The following is a 17071-nucleotide window of genomic DNA, read 5'->3' as shown; positions in this document are numbered from 1 at the left end:
GGACGATGGTCGCAGGGCGCCAGCAAGGATGCCTTGAAGCAGTCATCTAGGCAAAGGGCAGGGACACAACATCTGTCTTATAAACAAGTGCCAAGACATTGCACTGGGGATGTTGAAAACCTCCCTGCTGGTCTGTTACTTAATGAACATTAATAGTAACACCACATTAAGTCACCTTAATTATCCTACACGCCTCGAACTCCCCTGGCGCTTTAGCCTAGGATTCTGCCTGCTCTGTGCCAGGCCAGGGGATTGAACTCCCGGAAGCTCTACCTGGCTCTTAGTCCTACAGAAATTGGGGAAGCTGAAGGCTACCTCACACTCTAAGTACAAAGCTAGGATAGCCTGCATTCTTCTGTCACCACATATAATTTCCACACATTCTCAGTGCCAGGAAGATGAGGCCCAAACACTGGCTTTGCTGTCCATCTGCTGTGTGTGTGTGTGTGTGTGTGTGTGTGGTGTGTGTGTGCTTGAGACAGAGTCTCGCTCTGTCTCTCAGGCTGAAGTGCAATGGCATGATATCGGCTCATTGCAGCCTTCACCTCTGGGTTCAAGTGATTCTTTTGCCTCAGCCCCCTGAGTAGCTGAGATTACAGGCATGCCATCGTGCCCAGCTAATTTTTGCATTTTTAGTAGAGACACAGTTTCACCATGTTGGCCAGGCTGGTCTTAAACTCCTAGCCTCAAGTGATCTGCCCTCTTTGGCATCCCAAAGTGCTGGAATTCCAGGTGTGAGCCACCAAGCCTGGCCTGAAGCCTCCATTTGTATTTGGATACTGCTTTTGTTGCATGTAATAGAAAACTGCCACCTCTTGGCTGTTACAGATGATTCCTTCTTAACAAATGAAGACAGAGCCATTGGGCAGTTGTGTGCCAAGTTTCCAGCAAACCAAGGAACTGAAAACTAGCGAGGGCCTTAGCAATCATCTAGCAATGCCATTACCAAGCCAGGAGTCCATCCCATAGGAAAGTCAACAGAAGGGCCAAAGCTGTAACAGCCAAGAGGTGGCAGACTGCTACCGGGATCAGCAGAGACCCCCGTGCTGAGAGGCCCCATGCTCTGAGTGGATGCCCTAAAACATCAGTCCCTGCCACCAAAATCTGCTAATCTCTCTAAACCCGCCCCTCTATCCCGCCATCCTTCTTCTCTTTACAAATTCACTGATTTTCCTACATGGTGTGAGATGCCACTTCATACCTATCTTCAAGACTAATCCCTTTTGTTAATTCTATTATTTTAAAAGTAAATTTTTTCTCTTAGTTTTGTATGGAGTCGAGTGCCATCCCAGTAGGTGCTAGTGTGTGTGTGTGTGTGTGTGTGTGTGTGTGAGATATTTTAATTGCGTTCTCCTCTGTGTTGTGTGGTTTCTTATCTACCATTCTTATGGCACAAATTCTTTCCTCTGTTTTGCCTCCTAAGCATTTGCTGAGTGCCTCCTTCTCTACCTTAGTATTTTATTGTTCTACATGTTGATATGTCTATTAAGTCCTTTGTGAAATTTAATCCTTGTTTCTTCAATTCAGTATTTCAAATAAAGCAGTCACTTGTCTTCAGCTCTTTTTTTTTTTGAGACAGGGTCTCACTCTGTTGCCCAGACTGGAGCGCAGTGGGCAGTGGCACGATCTTGGCTCACTGCAACCTCAGCCTCTCAGGCTCAAGCGATTCTCCTGCCTCAGCCTCCTGAGTAGCTGGGATTACAGGCGCACACCACTACCGCCTGGCTAATTTTTGTATTTTTAGTAGAGAAGAGGTTTCACCATGTTGGCCAGGCTGGTCTTGAACTCCTGACCTTAAATGATTCACCTGCCTCAGCCTCCCAAATGCTGGAATTACAGGCATGAGCCATCACATCTGGCTGCCTTCAGCCTTCTTTAAATCTTTCTGAGAATCACATGCACTCTTAGCAGAAAACTGTGTATCTTTTATCATTAGTTTTGGTCCAGGAAATCCCATCCCTTTTTTCCTACCCTGTCTCCATAGCCAATTGTTCACATCTTTTTTTCTTCCTAAGCCACAATGTTCACTTAAAAGAAATGGAAATCACACCAGACCCATTTGTGTCATTATAGACTGCCTTTTCTTCTCCAGGTTCTGTCTGGTTCCTGCCCACATCCTTGCAGTCAGGGTGGCTGAGGTGTGGGAGCTCTTTACCCAGGCTCTAGCAGATAGCATGGATTTTGGCAAGGCAAGGACTCACAGAGGTGCCTCCAGGCTCTCCAGCAAGGACTCACCTTTCAATGTCACACATTGCTGTGAAGTGTCTGTTCACAGATGTGGGGGGAATAGCCCCTAGGGTCTGGCCGTGTGGTACCCTTACTTGTCAGAACTTAGACACTTGACAGCAAGATCCAGATTCCAAGTCACGCAGCATTTCTCTTTTCCTTGGGGAAAATAAAATAATCTCCTCACTTTCTGGTTCTTTCCAAGAGCCACTCTGCTTCCTTCTCAGTGTAACCCAAGAAGTCAGAGCAACGACTAACCTAAGACCACTTCATTCTGCAGATGGCCAGTTCCAAAAGCCATGCTTCCAGATTCACACTAGCACAAGGTGTCAGGAATCTGGTCAGCAGCCAGAAAGGCCAAGCATGAGGATGTGATCGAGCAGTTGCTCCACCTTGTAGGGTGATGACATGGGGATGGGTACCTCTTCCTGCTGGTGTCTCGTAGGAGAATTATCACTGGGGCCTTGCTCACTCTCTCTATACCCTCTACAGTGGTCAGGTCCATCAGCCCTCCAGCTAGAGAATAGCAGCAGCTATTATCAAACCCGTGTTCAACCCCAAACTATCAAGGTCCGTGAAGAGACTGACCACTATGGGACAGAAGTCCAAATGGACACCAGGGGCTCAAAGATGTGGCACGCCTGCAGCCAGTGGAATATTCTGCTTAGGCTTCAAGTAGCTCAACCCTTTCTGCCTTTCTCTTTTTGTGGCTTGCCTTCTTTATTATGGACAAGGATTCCATGCAGTTCCTCAAAGACACAGAAAGCTTGGATTCGTCTGCTCTGGGCAGTTCTGCCCATGGTGTGGCTGTGTCTAGCTCCTCCCTCTCCCATATTTATTCCCATTTTAGGTTCTTTGGCATTATTAAACTCATTTTCTTTCCAGCTTCTCTCTCAGTTGCTTCTTCCCTGTCTGGCTCCTGTTAGTCTGGCACTCCGAGGACTATTTGTATTGAGCTGCCTGGCTCTTCGTTCTTCCTTTGACCTTGGAGAATCCTACAGGCATTGCTAATTTGCCCAAGTTGGTACCATTGTGATGGTCCTGTACACCACCACCCACCATCTCTGTATTTGAAACTTTTCTCAAAATATTTTTCTGTATCTCATTAACTTCAAGGCAAGTGATTTTAGATCCCATGTGAAACTTTATCCTAACTCTCACTTCTTTTAGACACTACTAGGAATATGCTTTTCCATTTTGGGGTAAAGAGAATATTTAATCCATATTCAGTACCAAAAGCATCTCCAAATCAGCTGATTCAAACAATGCAATTTGTCAAGAATCTGGTTGTGTGATGAAGTGAGACTTAAGGTCTGTGAACACACTTCTCAAAGCAGTGGAATATTTTCCTTTGAATGGAATTTTTATTTCTCTAGTTGGCACTTTGAACTACTTTTCATTTTATTTCATTTATTTATTTTTGCCCTCAGATTACAGCATCTCTGGAAATTGCAAAGCATGCTGCAAAACCTGCCCCAGTGGCCGGCACTGAAGAGATTTCTTCAGTTTGATGGAGCTCTTAGAAATGCAATAGCTCAGAATTTACATTTTGTCCAAGGTAAGCTAGTTCTGGTGTTATTTGTCCCTGACTCACTAAGTGTAAACGTGAAATTTATTGGAAAATGGACTTGAAACTGCCTGACAACATTGTAAAGTTGAAGATAAGTTGGCTGGTGTTGAATGCATGTTTATGCTTCACTCTGATGCCATCTAGAGAATTTAAAATACGGCATACCAAGGCTAAATAAACAATGAGGGCACAGTGAAGAGTGCATCCTTGATGTGGCCTATGCCAAGCAGTGTCCTAGGGCTGGGTTGACTTTCACATTCACAGCAGCATCCGTGGTTGTCAGGCTGGAAAAGAACCAGAGTGCATTGTGAATAAGCGAATCTTTTGTATTCTGTTCCTTCTACCACCTCCTGTTACTGCTGCTCCTTGGTGTCTGGTAGGGATAGCATGTTTCCCGTGGGTTTATAGAATGACCTTCTTTAAACTTCCTTGCCTATGCTGAGCATTATTTCCTTTGCCCTCTTCTGAGGAAGTCAGGTTTGCACTTTTGCTCCCGTGGGCTGCTGCCTTTGCATTTTCTCAGGGAGGAGAGGAAAAAAATGAGGGGGGATGTTACTTTAGAAGCAAAGCTCTTCTGTAACTAAAAACACATTCTCATGAGTCTTCAGAAAGGATAACATGATTTGCAATGACTTCTGTTTTCCTTTCTGAGGAAGAGAATAAAATATATAATAATCGGTCAGGTTTTAAAAAAATCTATGTGTTCAGAATTCAGTTTCTTGATTCGTGGCCATGTGTAGAAGTAGCCTACCTTAGGTGAATAATAAATGAATTTGTCTATTATGCAGAAGTCCTCATTTGCCTGGAGACATCAGCTAATGATTTTAAACGGTTTGGACTTGACCAATTGAAACTGGAAAAAGATGTGTTCTTTTGGGAGTTAAAGCAGGTAAAGCACAGCAAAGAATTGTAAATAAATAATTTTAATAAAACATTCAAGAAGCTCATGCAATATTCAATTTTGCTCCTGTTGTGAATTTTGCTAGCAAAATAAAGAGAACAATATTGCAGGTTTTCCAAAACTTTATGTTGTGTTTAAAATGTTTGTCATTGCTTATTATATTTGCAGTTCTTGAGCCCAGGAAGAGGGTATCTAAGCCTCTATAAATGTTACTCCTTCCCATTCTTATTAATCTTTTAGATGTTGACGAAGAATGCGCTCTGCTCAAATGGTTGTTTGTCTGAGAAGGAGGTCTTCTTGCCCTCTGGAAACTCCAGCATGTGTGTTGGTTTCCAGGGACTGTTGTGCTATTGTAACTCCTCCAAGACCAGTATTTTAAACAAGCTACTTGGTTCAGTGGAGGATGCTGTAAGTATTCCACTGTCTTAGCTCCTCTAAGAGCACCAGTGAACTCATTTTTGAGATTAAGTTCACCAAAGATGCTAAAATTTAACCCAGAGTTTCGATGAGGAAAATGTTGCCATGAGCCCATAAACTTAAAGGAAGCTGGCTGTCTGAACTCCAGCTGCCTTTCAGTGCTGACCCCTCTGTCTGACTGTTTGAAAGGTTGTGTGCCACCCACCTGGCCAAAACCTAGTTGAAATTCCTCAAACGTTCAAACCATGCCACTTCTGCTTTTCTGGCTTGCTGGCTCCTTGATCTGCTTCATTCTTGGCTGTACATGCTAACAAAAGTAGAGGAAGCTCTCTGGTGATAAGCCCAGAAAAACTGTGGCTTTGAGTAGTCACAGGCTTTAAAAGTCATGTCCTTCTCACGTAAAACTACCGAGGACAATGAGCTACCTCTATTGAGTGTTCAAGTGGCACTGCAGAATGTTGAGCAATTTGTTTGGAAAGATTATTTTGTCAAGTTCCAGCCCATATTCTTCTTACTGAGAATTAAAAATACAGTATTTATATTTTTAGAGTTCATTTTACTCTCTCAGTATTACCTATTTAATTTTTTAATATCCTTCCTTATATACCATGGAAATAAAACCAGTGAAATAATGAAATTAGTGAAATATAAATGATGTCACAGCAAAATGAAAATTGAGATCATAATTGCATAGTGTATATGATTTGATCAGTTGTTTCTTAGCATCTACTCTGGGCATGATGGTATGCAAAAGGGAGTGCAAACATTTTTGCACTATTTTGGTAGAGAAGGGCAAATAGTGATGAGACCCTTGGAACTCAGCATCTAGGAGTCTTCCCAAATAAGTCAGTGAGCCTTAGATGAGGTGTAAGCAAAGAGAAGTCAGGAGGGGATGCTAGGCAGACAGCAAAGTGTATGTGAAGGGCTGGGCATGGTGGCTCATGCCTATAGTCCCAGCACTTTGGGAGGTCTAGGTGGGCAGATCATTTGAGCCCCAGAGTTTAAGACCAACCTGGGAAACATGGTTAAATTCCATCTCTGCAAAAACAAAAACAAAAATTAGCCAGATGTGGTGGTATGTGCCTGTAGTATCAGCTACTCAGGAGGCTGAGGTGGGAGAATTGCTTGAGTCTGGCAGGTCAAGGCTGCAGTGAGCCATGATCACACCATTGCACTCCAGCTTGGGTGACAGAGTGAGACTCTATCTAAAAAAAGCAAAAAGAAAAGAAAAAAATAAAGAAGAAAAGTGTATATGAATGCATGCAGGCACAGAAAACATTACCTGTTTGCAAATATCTTTCTTGCTACTGGATATCAGCTCTTTCCTGGCAGAAATCTCATCCCAAATTTTATCTATAAAGCTTAACTTATATCCTCATATAAAACATGGAACTATATATTTATAGGTTACATATACATGAGATACCCTTTCTAATGATGGCTAGGATACATATCACTAACAAATCACCGCAAAGCTCAGTAACCTAAAACAAAACACATTCTGTTTTCTCTCTTCTGACTCTGGGTTGACTGGGCCCAGCGGGGTGGTTCTTCTGGTGTTCTTACTGGCCATCATTCATGTAGTTGCAGTCAGATGGCTGTGGGGGCTGGAGTCTGGTCAGCTGGGACACTGAGACAAAGGCCTCTCATTCTCCTCTCAGACTCAAGGTGTCTCTTCTCCAGGTAGCCTCTCCATGTGGCGTTTCAGCAGGCTAGCCAGACTTCTGACATGGCTATCCAGGGATCCCCCAAACAAGCAAAAACAGGCAGGGAGGGAGAGCAGGAGCTGCCACTTAGAGAAGGTAGACCTGGAATTGGCACAGTTCACTTCCGCTGCATTTTATAGGATCATGTCAGCCAGAACTCAGCCTAGAATAATTGTAGAAGGTGGTACTAAGAACAAGACTCTCAGGGGGTCTGGGTCACAGGCTACTTGTCGCTACTAGCTAACACAGTTGGCTATGACACTGGGTCCTATCCTACTTTATTATTGGATTAGGTTTTATTTTGGGACATATTAACTTGAACATGAATAAAAATTCAAGTCTAGAACTATAACTTACCATGCCATAGGGCATGATTTTTGATGTGTAGTTTGAGTGGACCCTTTGTTAAGCGGTACAAGGTAAAGGCTGCATCTCAAATACCCACCTTTGAATTGTTTTATTTGTTATGAGCAATTATCTTCTTTTCCTGTTAAGGATCGTATTTTGCAAGAGGTTGTTACTTGGCACACAAGCATGCCAGTTTTAATACCTGAAGAATATTTGGACTGGCAGGAACTTCAGATACAGCTGTCAGAAGCAAGCCTTGCCTGTACTCGGCTCTTCCTGCTGCTAGGAGCTGATCCCTCTCCTGAGAATGGTGTCTCTTCTAGTGACTGTAAGCACCAGCTTGTCTCCATAGTGTAAGTACATGTTTGGTGAAAAACTTATATACAAATTGGACATCAAAATGATTTCAACTGCCCTTTCTACACAAATGATAGATCACTATGGTAGATTATATTTCTAATAGAAAGAGGTTCAATATATTTTAAAAATATTAACCTATTGGTATTGTTGGAAAGCATCTAAAAATTGTAAAATATGAAACAGTTCCCTTAATTTAACCACTGACTTAATCTTTCATAAGAAACCGAGGATCCCTGTGAAGTCTAAGGTGTGCATGTGATTGAAGTTCTTGTTTACTTCATTACTCAGAAATCACTCATTAACTATCAATGGGAAGGAGCTTCTCTTGGGAGCTGTAACTCTACAGAAAATTTGCCTTGTGTTTATTTTATAACTCTGTGAACTATATATGTGATCAATTTCCATTTTCCTTGACTTCTAGGAAGTTCTTTGTCAACTGTGTCAAATAGGGAATACATATTTTCTTAAACTAAAGTTTACTTCCTGTTATGTCCTTTAATTTCCCAACTTTTTTCGTTCTTGATTTATTTTGTCTTATGTATTATCATAAATTGCTTTTCCTCATTTTTCAAATTAAGGTAGAGCAGTTTGTAAACAAACTTAAAAAATTAATAGAGCTATTGGAAAGATTCTATTTCCTTACATAAGTGGACTGCCATACATTTGCATATATTTGTTTTTAGATAAATTTATAATGATCTGTCATCTGCAAGATCATTTTTAAATTTAATTTTCTCTGGATTCTTTTTGACTGCAGGATATTTCATACATTTGAAAAAGGACAATTTTCCCTGGAACAAGCATATTACTGGAAAGCCCTTATAAAGTTCATCAGGAAGACTTGCGAAGTGGCTCAATATGTAAATATGCAAGAGAGTTTCCAGAACAGACTATCAGGTAAGTCAGTAGCCTAACTACAGGAAGGGAAATCTTCTCCCCTTTAGTGAGGCGATATGATTTCCTGAGAGTCTATCCTATTTAACAAGGCGGGGCTTAATATGGTGGATCTCCAAATACAATTTGGCATTGTGATTACTTCATACAATTTTTTCTCATCAATTATGACAAGATTTACCAGAAGTCCTTGTTTCACTGGGCCATGTTCTCCCTGCAATATTTCTAATAGTGAATCCTTTTACTCTCAAAACTGTACTAGTTTGGATGATAAATACTTCTATATGTAGGCTCGTCAAGATCCTACTCATAACAGTCCATATTTTCTGCTGTGAGCCTTCTCACTTTACTCAGCATTAAGACTGCTGCTCACACTGGGGACAACACCCCATGCTCCTGCAGAAGAAAACACAAACTGTTTTTCTCTATACTCAACACTTCCAACACTGCTGTGACCATACGTGTGGATTCTTCCACAGTAAGCAATTCTCCACTTCTCCGTTGGCACTAATTGGCACTAATCCAGCAATTCAATTCAATTCTGGCACTATCTATGTGGAATCAGCATCAGATCCTACAGGTTAAGGCTTCAGTCCCAAAAGACTACCCCTACTTCAGATGCCAACCCCAAGGCCAGGTCTCCCTTCTGACTTCTGACCAACTGGCTATAAATCAGGATTTGTATGAGCCCCTCGTTGTGTTCAATAATTTGCTAGTACAAATCACAGAACACAGAAAAACAGTTGGCTTACTAGGTTTCTGGTTTATTAAGCAGATATAATTTAGGGACAGCAGATGAAAGAAATACATAGGACAAGGTATGGGGGGGCATGGAGCTTCTATGCCCTCTCCAGGCCTGCCACCCTCCCAGCACCTCCATGTGCTCATCAACCTACAAATACTCCTTTTGGGTTTTTATGGAAGCTTTTTTATGTAGACATGATATATTAAATCATTGGCCATTAGTGATCGACTCAACCTCCTTCCCTCTCTCCTTTACCTAGAGGTTAGAGGGAAGGTAAGGAAATGAGAGGAGGGAGACCCTGGAAGTTCCAACCTTCTAATTACAGGGTTGGTTCCCCTGACGATCAGCCCCCATTCTGAAGCTATCCAGCAGCTCCTAGTCACCAGTCATTCATTAGCATACAAAAGACACCACTTCCTATATTCCAAGGGTCTTAGGAGCAATGTGCCAAGAAACAGTGGCCTAGACCAAATATATTTATTTGTTATGATGTTAACAGCTCATCTCTTTCCTTTTCAGTTTCCTCCCTCCCTCCCTTCCTTCCTCCCCTCTTCTTCCCTCCTTTATTTCCTTTCTTTTCTTTTTCTCCTAATTGCTGTGGCTTGAACTTCCAGTACTCTGTTGAATACCAGTGGCAAAAGTGGCACCCTTGTCTTGTTTCTGAGTATGCTGTTTGCTGTGAGCTTTTCATTATGGTTTTATTATGTTGAGGTAGTGTTCTATTCCTAGTTTGTTAAGTGTTATGAAAGGGTGTTAAATTTTGTCAGATTTTTTTATGTGCCTCAATTGAGATGATTATGTGTTTTCTTTCCTTCATTCTGTTAGTATGGTATATTGCATTGACTTATTTTTGTGTATTGAACCATCTTTGCATTATAAGAATAAATGCCACTTGTTCATGTTGTATAATCCTTTTAATTCTCTTTTTTTTTGCTATTGAGTTCTGTTTTTGTTTTGTTTTATGCTTGTATTTGTTTTTTATTTTCACAGATTTTGGGGGAACAAGTGGTGTTTGGTTACATGAATTTCTTTAGTGGTGAGAATACCTTACATGCTCCTCTTTTCCTTGCATATTTCCCCTCTACCATCTTACCAATGTAGTTTAATCACATTTTTGTTAATTCAATGTAGCAGCCTTAGAGTGCAGTTGTTCATAGTATTCTCCAGTAATCCTTTCTATTTCTATAAAACCAGATGTAATGCCTTTTTTTTTGGTATATGACTGTAGTTATTGGAGTCTTCTCATGTTTTCCTTTGTCAATCCAGTTAATAATTTGTCAATATTGTTGATCTTTTAAAATAATCAACTTTTGGGTTTGTTGATTCTCTCTTCTATATTTCATTTATCTCTGTTCTAATAATTAGTAGTTCCTTTCTTTTGCTAGCTTTGGGCTTAGTTTGTTGTCTTTCTACATCCTTAAGGCATAAAGTTAAGTTAATAGTTTGTGATCTTTTTTGAAAAATATAAACATTCACACCTTTATATGTCCCTCTTAGTGCTGTTTCCCTGTGTCTCATTAAGCTTTGGTATGTTACGTTTTATTTTCAATTATCTCACAATAGTTTCTAATTTTTCTTGTGATTTCTTCTTTGACCTATTTGTTTGGGAGTGTATTACTGAATTTCCCCACATTTTCCAGCTTTGTTTCTACTATTAATTTCTAGTTTTATTCCATTGTAATAAGAAAATACACATTGTATTAAATATATTAAGACTTGTTTTGTAGCCTAATGTATAGTTTATCCTGGAGAATGTTCCATGTAGACTTGAGAAAAATGTGTATTGTGCTGCTGTTGAGTGGGGTGTTTTGTACGTGTTTATTAGGTCTATTTTTTCTATAGTGTTGTTCAATTTCTCTATTTCCTTTTTCTTTTTTTTCTTACTGACATTTTGTATGGTTGTTCTATATATTACTAAAAGTGGGGTACTAAAGTCTCCGTGTATTATAGTAGAACTGTTATTTTTCTCTTCAATTTTGTCAATGTTTGCTTCATTTATTTAGGAGCTCTGATGTTTGGTGCATAGATATTAATACTTATTTTATCTGTTTTGATTACTTGATTCTTTTATCATTACATAATGTCCTTCTTTGTCTCTTGTAACAGTTTTTGATTTAAAGTCTATTTGTGTAATGCTGGTATAGATGCTTTGTTTTCTTTTGGTTACTATTTTCATGAAATATCTTTTATCACTCTTTCTATGTTGATTTATATGTGTCCTCAGATCCAAAGTGCTTCTTTCGAAAACAGCATGAAGTTGGATCCTATATTATCATTTATAATACTAATTTGTGTCTTTAGATAGGCAAATTTAATCCATTTGCATTTAAAGTAATTTTAATTTAAAGTAATTTAATTTAAAGTAATTTAAAGGATATTTATGGCATATCATTTCAGTAAATGGGTAATGCATGCAATAGATGCTTTTCCTTAGATTTTCGCTAGTCAAATAATAAAAATCTCTTAATTATTTGTTTTCTGCTGGTTTCAAATGGCACAACTTTTAAAAGCCTGCTAAGAACACTCTTAGATATTTAATTTACCTGTGTAATCCATTACATTACTTTTTTACTCACAAAGAAATGGTCAATGGAAACACGTAGGATAACACACGTTTCAGACATTACACTGGGGAGTCCCTCGTTCCCTGTGGTTCCATGTGAATAGTCAATTCAGACGTCGTACGGTTCCAGTTTTGTGTCCTGTAACAATTGGTGGCCATTGGATTTTTTTTCCTCTTTTTTTCTTAAAAAAAAAAAAAAAAAAAAGTTGTGAAGATATAAACCAAAATTATAATAATAGGTTTGTATATTTGTTCATATATTAATCTTTACTGGAAAACTTTATATAGTTGAATGGCTTTATGTTACTGCCTAATACCTTTTTGTTGGATGCATAGTTTTAAAATATTTTTCCCCATTCTGTAGGTTGTCTGTTTACTTGGTTAATAGTTTCTTTTACCGTTGCATAAGTATTTAATACAGGACCAACATTAAAGCATACATTCCTTGGTGTGTCATGAACCATACAATTTGTGCCAGGTGCTTTAGAGATAAAACTTGTTTTATGTTTCTGCAGGGAGAGGCACCACAACTAATGGGTGAGAGTTGCAAGAGCCCAAATTAGCCTTCAAAGGTTAAACACATATTTATGTTTTTAAAATTTGTTTTTAATTTGCATCAAATTAGGTCATAGTACATTAAATTTAAGATGTCAAATATAAGACAAAATGAAAAACAGGAATCCTCTGCCCTATGCCTCTCCAACTTTAATTTTTGACAGGCAGACTCATTCAGTTCAGGACTTTTACTTTTTTATTTATAAGTAATACGCCTCTTCCACTAATCCTTGACTTTTTATATGAGCTATTATTTATTGACTTTCCACTGTGTAAAGTGAGGACTGCTTCCCTTACATGCTCCTCTTTTCCTTGCATATTTCCCCTCTACCATCTTACCAATGTAGTTTAATCACATTTTTGTTAATTCAATGTAGCAGCCTTAGAGTGCCATGTCTACATTAATCATGTTCATTTCTTAATTTTATGGGGACCAGGATCACATATTCTTTCTTGTATACTGTTCTATTTTTCTTGAGTTAATAATTGTCTCATAATTTTCATTTGATAGTTTTCTATGCGTTAATCACCAATTCAACCCACACTTGCCAAACCTGTACAATATTAATATGGTTAAAAATGTTAGATAATCTATAAATGGATATCTGCCTTCTATTTTTCCTGTTGGCTTAATGCTTTGTGGTCTTCATGCTCCAATTGTAGTTTTGTGGTCCCCTAAAGCCGGGGGTTGCTTTCTGGTGATTCTTTTACCTACAGCCTGACGAGTCCGTTCTCTGCATTTCTGTGTTGGAGCTTGTTTACTGGATTCTAAGTTTTCTTCTTTCTTGGTTTATACCCTTGTTCTAAAGAAGTATATCTTCCAGCAACTTTTTCAGAGAACATTTCGTAGGTAAGTGATTTTTAGAGCTTGTATGTCTTAAAATGTCTTTTGTTTTTTACTCTCAAATTTGGTAACTTAGTTGGGCATAAAAACATAAATTTGAAATTAGTTTGCATCACGTACCATGGTATACTGAAGCCAATATGCCAGCATGTTGACTCTCTCAGTCTGAAACTTTAAGGCTGAGCTGATAGCTTTTAGCTATCAGAAATCCTTCTATTTACTCCAGTAAGCCTGATAAGTATTTTTATTTATTATATGCCATGTCTACAAAAAGTTTGGGAAGAACTTTGTAGTGTTCTTGTTGAAAAGCTCTTTAGATAAAATTTCTGATTTTTTAATGTAGCTTCTCCACCCCCTTTTACTTCTCACTGGCAAACTTTAGTATTCTTTAGTGTGATACTTAAAAACATTTTGGAAAATATTTTTGTATTATTTCTTTGTTAATTTCAAATCCTGTCTTTCTTTTTCTTTTTAGAAGTCCTGTTAGCCATCAGTTGAACCCCCTGTGTGAATTCCTAACTTTATAATCTTTTAAGATATTTTTTCTTCTACTTTCTGGGATATTTTCTCCATTTTATTTAAAATACTTCTTTAAAGATTTAAAAAATCATATTTTTATTTTTTGAGAACTTTTTCTTATTCTAAATATGTTCATTAAAATAGTTTTTTGCTCTTGTTGCATCTTTTTTTTTGTTTAATCACATTGAGAAAGCCCTTTATTTTAAAGTTTGCATAAGCATTTTTTATTTCTTCTGAGTTTTTCTTTTTTTCCTTTGTGTGAGCTGTCTTTTATATGTAAACTTTCTCCAGTTTGTAATGATTCTAGGCTGTTCATTCATATTTAAGAATGAGGCACTAGAATGCTGATGGGAAGTGCCATGTAAAAGGGAGTGGTTTGTAAAGTGGAAGACATCACTGAGGACAATGAGGCAGTAAGCCAACCTCCCATGAAATGATCCTCAGTTATTGGCATAGTTTTTGGCACATCTTTTCTTTCAGGCAGTTAAATTTCTCCAAAGTCTACAAAACAGAATTCTTCAAATACCTGCTAACACCACACAGACAGAAAGGAATACACCTGGCTGCCAGCATTATGGGAGACAAACAAAAAATGAGATGAAGAAAATATCACTGTTCAGAAATAACAGGTTAAATTAATCCCCAATATTTCCAGTAATGTTGTGACATCCATACTATCAATTGTGTCTATGACTGGAAGCTCTCTATCAGTCTGGTTCTATTTCTGCAAAGTAGTCAACTTCTAGCTTTCTACTGACATAGGAGAGGAGTAGAACGCATCTGCATATTTTTAGTTCCACCTCTCACACTTATAGTCAGATGCTTATACCTCTAAGTCATGAGACTTTGGGGGATTCTGTAAAGGAAACAAACTTTACTCTCTTTTGCTTTCTTCTTCTTGAAGTTTAAGCTTAAACTTTTCCTTCTCTGGTATGCCATATACCCCTGGTCCATTTGCTTTCTTCCCACTAATTCTTTCTTATCTGCTGTTGTTTCCTTTTCCATTCATTTTATCTGTATGGTTATATATTTTTATATTTTTTACTCTCGTTTCAGTGGTATTTTGCTCTCCTTTTCACTGGAGATTCCACAGCTTGACAGGGGTGTCCTAAGAAAGTCCAAGTTGGTGGAAAAGATAGACACATTTAGAGGTGAATGTCAGGATAGAGCTCTGGTATACAGAGCAGATAACAATTTGAGTTGTTTGAACGAGAACTTGTGGAATGAGTGGAATTTGACAGGTAGCAACTGAAAGAAGAGTGTTCAAATACTTGCTTGGCATAGTCTCCTCAGGGACATCAGACACACAGATCTTTCCATATTGAACTTTTAAATATTAAAGCTTTGAGCAAATGAATGCATCATAAAAAATTTTTTATTATCATATAGAGACATGGGTAAGGTGAGATGAATATTAACCAAAGAAAATTAATAGACTGTGTGTTCTCTTTTTTTTTCCTTTTTTTTTGTTTTATCATTATTATTTTTTAATTTTATTTTACTTTAGGTTCTGGGTTACATGTGCAGGTCATGCAGGGCTGTTGCATAGGTGCATACTATATCCAGCATTTCTCCCCATGTTATCACTCCCCACTCTTCCCACCCCGCGCTGTCCCTCCCCTATCCCTCCCCAACTGTCCCCAGTATGTGATGCTCCTCTCCCTGAGTCCACGTTGTCTCATTGTTCAACACTTGCCTATGAGTGAGAACATGCGGTGCTTGGCTTTCTGTTCTTGTGTCAGTTTGCTGAGAATGGTGGTTTCCAGATCCATCCAAGTCCCTGCAAAGGACACGAACTCATCATTTTTTATGGCTGCGTAGTATTCCATGGTGTATATGTGCCACATTTTCTTTGTCCAGTCTATCATTGATGTCCATTTACTCTTTTGCTTGTGTTGCATGCATTGTGCACACCTGATTTGCTTACATCCTTGCTACACAAAGTGTGATCCCTGGACCAACAGTATCAACATTATCTGGATCTTGTTAGATATGTAGAATTGTGGCCCCATTTCAGACCTACTGAATCAGAGTATGCATTTTAAAAGCATTCCTAGGTGACTTATAAGCACAGGAAAGTTTGAGAAGCACTGGCTCTTGTTATGCATTCATCATTAGGTTATACATTCTTTATTTCCTCCTTTTCCTGTTAAAGCTAAACAACTGTGTATGATAAGACATGATAAGAATGTGGTATAATAAAGACATTATTTATTCTAGTCAATAGACTATCTTACAGTTACTTAAATTTATGGAGTACAGTTTTATGATGCATATAAATCGTGGACTGTTTGGTGTTTTGGCATGAGTTTTGGAAGCAGATGGATTTGGGAGCAAACATTGCATCTGACACATTCTTAATTAGTTTTATCCTTGGTGAAATGAAAATTACATAGTTTATTGAGTTGCTATGAAGATTAAATAAATAATGATTGTAAAATGCCTAGCCCAGTATTGTAGGCACATGCAATATTATTACCCTTTTCTTCCTCACCAAAATGAATGTCAAAATTTTGAGGCATTGCAACCAATGGCCAGGGAATTTGATATGGAAGATTTTATTTATTTATGTATTTTGTTTAAAAAATTATTTGATACTGTGACTTTTTAAAAAATTTTAATTTTTATTGGCACATAGTAGGTGTGCATATTTATGAGTTACATGACATATTTTCATACAGGCATGCAATGTGTAGTAACCACATCAGTGTTGACATATACATATATCCATAAAACTGTCATCACAATTAAGACAGTGAACATCATCACTCCCAACAGCTGCCTCTGTATGGTCAGTTTTGGCCCTCTGCCTGTCACCAGCTACCATTGCTCTGTTCTCTGTCACTATATTTGAGTTTTTATTTTTTAGAGATTTTTATAAATGGAAATATGCAATATGTCCTTTTTTGTCTAACTTATTTTACTTAGCATAATTAGCATTAATTAGTTTGTGATTCATTCATGTTGTAGTATGTTCATTCCTTTGATGATCACTGAGTACTATTCCATCATATGGATGTATCACAGTTTGTCAGTCCATTCATGCAATTCACAATTGAGTTGCTTACTCTTTCTGGCTATTACAAGTAAAGCTGCTGTAAACATTCACATACAAGTCTGGCTTGGAAATATACTTTCTTTTTCTTAAAATTGAAATGGTTTGATTATGTGGTAGTTGTATGCTTAGCCTTTTACAAAACCCACAAACTGTTTTTTAAAGTTATTGTACCATTTTACACTCCCATTGGCAGTCCATGAGAGTCAAAATTCTTCCACTTCCTTGCCAACACTTGGTATGATCAGTCTTTTAAATTTCAATCATTCTAAGAGGTTTGTAGTGGTATGCTACTATGGATTTAATTTGTTTATGTGAGTAATAATTTTGAACACCTATCTTTTCATGGACTTATATGCCACCTGTAT

General features: G+C 38.2%; 1 protein-coding gene across 1 annotated transcript in view; it reads left to right on the top strand.

Moving 5' to 3' along the window:
- The window catches only part of ABCA13 (ATP binding cassette subfamily A member 13), a 424450-nt gene that overhangs the window by 61663 nt on the left and 345716 nt on the right, over nucleotides 1-17071 (top strand). The window contains 5 exon segments of the mRNA XM_032244250.1: nucleotides 3657-3784; nucleotides 4585-4685; nucleotides 4938-5105; nucleotides 7316-7521; nucleotides 8286-8425. Coding sequence (XP_032100141.1) covers nucleotides 3657-3784; nucleotides 4585-4685; nucleotides 4938-5105; nucleotides 7316-7521; nucleotides 8286-8425 — 743 coding nt within the window.

Source organism: Sapajus apella, unplaced genomic scaffold (assembly GCF_009761245.1).
Source record: "Sapajus apella isolate SASKATOON/1434 unplaced genomic scaffold, GSC_monkey_1.0 scaffold54, whole genome shotgun sequence".
Lineage (NCBI taxonomy): Eukaryota > Metazoa > Chordata > Mammalia > Primates > Cebidae > Sapajus > Sapajus apella.
The sequence above is the reverse complement of the archived record's forward strand: the minus strand, read 5'-3'. Positions and strand labels throughout refer to the sequence as shown.